This window comes from Naegleria fowleri (genome assembly GCF_008403515.1).
Source record: "Naegleria fowleri strain ATCC 30894 chromosome Unknown tig68, whole genome shotgun sequence".
Taxonomy (NCBI): domain Eukaryota; phylum Heterolobosea; class Eutetramitea; order Acrasida; family Naegleriidae; genus Naegleria; species Naegleria fowleri.
The window spans coordinates 546,364-551,198 of record NW_025408000.1 but is presented as its reverse complement, the minus strand read 5'-3'; the positions used below and the strand labels follow the sequence as shown (position 1 = coordinate 551,198).

The 4,835-nt window shown below is 36.3% G+C and overlaps 4 protein-coding genes across 4 annotated transcripts in view; 1 reads left to right on the top strand and 3 right to left on the bottom strand.

The window, feature by feature from the left end:
* The window catches only part of FDP41_009434 (uncharacterized protein), a gene marked incomplete at both ends in the record, with an annotated part of 806 nt that extends 415 nt beyond the window's left edge, over positions 1-391 (bottom strand). The window contains one exon of the mRNA XM_044713392.1: positions 173-391. Within this exon, the coding sequence (XP_044557245.1) occupies positions 173-391 (219 nt within the window). The remainder of the gene's footprint in view (positions 1-172) is intronic.
* Positions 392-871: 480 nt separating this feature from the next.
* On the bottom strand, positions 872-1,722 carry FDP41_009433 (uncharacterized protein; the record flags this gene model as incomplete). Its single annotated transcript, XM_044713391.1, has 3 exons — positions 872-1,177; positions 1,475-1,515; positions 1,602-1,722. 3 exons carry the CDS (start codon positions 1,720-1,722, stop codon positions 872-874), a joined length of 468 nt encoding a protein of 155 aa, XP_044557244.1.
* A 176-nt stretch (positions 1,723-1,898) lies between these two features.
* On the top strand, positions 1,899-3,139 carry FDP41_009432 (uncharacterized protein; the record flags this gene model as incomplete). Its single annotated transcript, XM_044713390.1, has 4 exons — positions 1,899-1,924; positions 1,987-2,207; positions 2,333-2,920; positions 2,979-3,139. The coding sequence occupies 4 exons, from the start codon at positions 1,899-1,901 to the stop codon at positions 3,137-3,139; spliced, it is 996 nt and encodes a 331-aa protein (XP_044557243.1).
* Positions 3,140-3,241: 102 nt separating this feature from the next.
* On the bottom strand, positions 3,242-4,280 carry FDP41_009431 (uncharacterized protein; the record flags this gene model as incomplete). The annotated part of the gene is made up of 2 exons (XM_044713389.1): positions 3,242-3,821; positions 3,919-4,280. The coding sequence occupies 2 exons, from the start codon at positions 4,278-4,280 to the stop codon at positions 3,242-3,244; spliced, it is 942 nt and encodes a 313-aa protein (XP_044557242.1).
* Positions 4,281-4,835: the final 555 nt, after the last annotated feature.

Sequence of the window (4,835 nt, the reverse complement as noted above, 5' to 3'; positions counted from 1 at the left end):
CTTAGGTCTTGGACTTTCTTCCGCAATATCTTGCTGCAGGTATTGTTTTGATAGAAAAAAAAAGAAGACGCCAAATTCAGCAACAACAAAGTAATTATTTGTTGTTTCAGAAATTTCATCATCAAAATGAAGATAATGAGCGACTGCATTTGGTGGTTTCATCTCAACTTACCACTCTCCTCACATAATTTGCTGGAAACAATCCTACTTCTCCATTTGCTCTCTCTCCGATCCACCAATTACTTTCATGAGTCTCAATGACCTTCACCTTTTCATATTGAGTAAGGGTTAAATGTTGCTTATCGGACGGAAAGAAGTTGTACAACACCTCAACCACAAATTTTGGTGTTCTTCCTGCAAAGCTTGATGCATCGTTGGGATTTATCATCATTATCTCGTTTGCGTTGTGGTTCCTTCTTCTTCCGAGAGAGAGAAAATAATTATATTTCAGATGCCCTTGAGCTTGACTCGAGATATTTGTTTTTTGTTGGGAACTCTTAATCAAGGATTCCCGCCACTCCTGTTCGTTACTCGAATTTGTAAGAAGAAAATGGAGGGAAGGGTTGTTCCACATCAACATCGCGTTGCATCATCAGGACTTTGGTGATGGGTGTTGTTGGTTCTTCATAACGATAACACATTATTCGGAATGATGAGAGATACCGCAGTAGAGAAATGCCTCTGATCAACTTTGTATGGTTGTATTAATTTAATCATGCCAATACATGGAGTTTCAATGTTTAAATATCAATATACCGATAATAATCATTCAGAGTGATCGGCTGATGATAATTTATTTTAACGAGATAATTTTTGTAATCCTATTGCTGATGATAGCTGCATATCATCGGATTTTAGAAATCATACAAATCTAATCCAACATTTGATATTTAAATTCTTCAAAATTGATGAGTCCATCTTCATCCCAATCGGCTTGTTTGATCATTTCCTCAATGTCTTCATTACTCATAATTTCATCCATACTTTTCATCAAATCTTTCAATTCATTCTTATCCAATCTTCCATCGTGATTGGAATCGAATTTATCAAAAAGAGTTTTCAGTGTTTGAATTTCTTCACTTGAGGCTCGTTGCTCTTTCTGTTGTAGCTCTCTTCTCTTTTGTTCTTGTGACATTTTTTGTTTTTGTTGAAATGTCAACGTTTTTTGGGGTTGTGTCTATCAATATTTATCATCCGACCCAAACAATTTGGATATTCGCTCCATTTCTCATGATGTCAAAGTGTTTGATGAACACTCCAATGGGTGTTGGTTTATTTGTTGTCAACAAATGACACACAACGTTTCTGAATAATGTGTCATATGCAATTATTATTAATACAATACAAGAGAGATAGGTTCCACCAGGAAAAGATGCTCTAAAACTTTTCCATCTGTTTGACAAACTAGATCATTTGATTACACAAAAAGAAATGCTTGCCAATGTCTCATATAATAATTGCATTTAATACCTACCTCCTCAAAGTCAATTCTACCATCTCCATCCATATCGGCATCTGTTGAAAAAGATCAGTAACGAATGGTGGTGACATTATGAGCTCGGAATGATGATTTCGAAATAAATTCAGTCCAAAATACGTACCTTTCATCATTTGATCGACATCATTTTCTGTGATCTTTCCATCAGTGAGTTCTTTCATGACAGTGAATAATTCAAGCCGATCGATCGTTCCACTTTTATCTGAATCAATCTTTTCAAACATATTTCTGTAAATATTAATATCTTGTTCCGACAGTTTTTTGGACTTGCCAAATTAATTGTTATCAAAAAACACAAAGTTTGTGATGATCATCGTGTCACTCAACAACATTTGACATTCAGAGTTGCATATTTACCATTTCTTGTTGATTTTTTGAAAAAATAAAAAAAATTTCTAAAATGAACGACAAGTCCATGTATGCAAGGTAGGTGTCACATCGGATTCCTTCTCGAATCGAGACAGATGCCAACCATCAAACAATGACAGAAAATTTTCTGTAATATTTCTGTGTGTCATAGCTTTTGTCACTTCATTCTTGATGATTGCCAATTATCGGTCAACCATGACACGAAATGTTGATTTACTCAATAATTTCCCGTCTTCAATTCCTTGTGATAATGATGACGATGAAAATAATTCAATCTTGAAGAAGAGAAAAAATAGAATTGCTGTGCTATGGACTGGAGATATACGATGGTTTGGTGGAGGTATGTTTGCAATCACCGTACAATTTACTCTCAATATTGAGAAACAATCGGAATTGTTCCATAATTTCTTTCGGAAAATGTCTTTGATTGATGTTCAACACCACAACCCATGTGTGCCACTGAAGCATTTAATTTCATGAGAAATTGGTTTCTTGCACACAACGAATTTCCAGATTTATTTATTAACATGTTCTATAGGCATCATGGAGAAAAAGATTATTTTGAACAAATTCAACCTTTCCTAAAACACCTCGTCAAGGCCAACCTTGAAAAATATGACCAAGAGGAAATCATGAAACGACTGGAACATCAATATCCGAATTTTTCTGTGTTTTTAGAGGAATGCAAGAAATACGCCTCACACGATTCTTGCAGTCATTGGTTTTATTCCAGGTCGCAAATTAGAGAGGCTTTTTCGTATATGGAACAACATGATTCTAAAATGGTTGCCAAAAACAACTTGACAACAACCTCCTATTATGACATTGTATTTCGATTAAGCCCTGAAGTCATGCTTGAAACACGAATTGACTTGGTCAATTTCACAATGGATCCTAACACTTTTTATACCTCACAACTGTACTCTGGAGAAGGAGTCAATGATGAGATTGGTTTTGGATCTATAAAAGTCATGAGGACATACTCCTCACTCTTGCTGAAGGCAGAAAAGTTGGCAAGTATTACCTTGGGATTTCATCCGCAACTTTATTTAAGTAAGTATATGGCATTGCAAATGAAGGAATGCATTCATTCCAAATATTTTTGTTACAGAGAACCATTTGTTGGAGAAGCGTGATGTGAAACTTCTTCCAATTGGATACAGACGTCTTAGAGGTCTTGAATTTGCACACCACGGATCTGAGATTAGAGAACCTTTTGATGACCTAATAGTGATGAACGACATTGGTCAACCACAGCCTTCTACAAACTAGTGATTGTGAATTGAAAGTGCCTTCTTCGCTAAAAGTACGCAATGATTAATTTATTAGTCACAATTTTTGAGCTGAGCTATATATTTGAAATTTAATTCACTTCTATTCTTTCATTTGGAAATTTGGATCCAACAACTTGAGTTTGTCTCTAAGTTCCTTGAGCTCTTCATTCTTATTCTTTACAATGGTCATCATGTTTTGGAATTGGGAAGTTTGATTGACTTTGAGGGTGAGCTCATTTTGGGCAGTGACAAGATCCTTTTTGATGGCCTCCTTTTCATGTTCTAATTGTAATACTTTTTGTTCATTTTGAGTGGCTTTCAGTTGTGTTTTTTCAAGTTCTTCATTTTGAGATTTGATAATAGAATTTAAGTGGGCAACCTTATTTCTTAACTCTTCAAGCTCCTTCTCGTCATTTGGATCATGAGCGCCTTGTAACTTGTTTTTCAACTTTTTGAGCTCGTCACTGACAGCGTTGTATTGATTTGTAATTTCTGTCTTCTCTTGCATCATTTCCTTGTATGACTTTTGAAGAGTTGTCAATTGCTCTCTCATGGAATCATTTTCTTTTTTCAATTTGAGAATATCTTCTGAATTTGTTTTGAGCGATGGAAGTTTGTTTCCTCCCACACTCTTTGGAAACATGTTATTTTCCATTTTGGCAATTTCTTGTAAAGTTTCTCTGTGAATCCGAGGTTCATGCAAATGTTGATTACATACAACAGCAATCAAGGAATAGATTGGAGTTGGAAAAAAGAGCATACTCAGCAAGTACTTACTCATTCTCAATACTTGAAATATCCACCTTCAATTTGAAACCAGCCTCATCGGCTTCCTTAAAAACTTGTCTCAATAATTCCAGAGAGGTATGATTGGAGTATTGAGTCTCGGACTTGATTGTTGACTTGAGAACAGTCTCCAAAGCATCAATAATGTTCTTCACTTCCAACAAACTGTATTGATTATCGAGTAATCGACTGTCCTTTACTTCCTGAATGACCTTGGACACCTCTCTCAAGTGCAGCTCGGTTTTATGATGGGTAAATTTGAGGTAACTTTCCACGACATGTTTATAATGATCGGAAAGACCCTGTAATAACACTTCTTCGACGTTGGATGCCATGGATGGATTTGATTGCATTTTGTATATTGATAAATGATAATTGATGATAGAGTTTCTCAGCAAGGCTCGGGTTTATGAATTGCAGCAGAAGCTCAAATGATGAATCTCTGTTTATAAAAGGCGGGAAGAGACGAGCGCTGTTGTTTTTTTTTCTTGCAATCGGCGCACCAGAGAGAGCTTTGATTCGATGTGATGATGAGTCGGAAGGAACACAAGGCAATGATCACGCGTATACAACAACATTGATAAAGGAAAAGAGGAACTTGCTTTCAACTTTAAGCAATCACCATGATCTAAATTGTAAATCGCAGTGGCGGGATCGATCCCAGACCCCCAAAAAAATTTCTTAAATGACCGAACAACGATCCGCGAGTTCCTTATCAAAAACCTCGACCACCACGAGTAAGAGCACTCATTCAAAAGTATCAACCTCCAATCCTAATGTTGCTGCCACCTCAACATTAACTTCGAGGCCAAACTCGAGAAATAATGAAACCGAGCACGGGCATCGGGAAGAGAAAAAAGACAGAAGGGGAGCAAGTCATTTCTGAAGAGAAGAATCATCATGCTGAT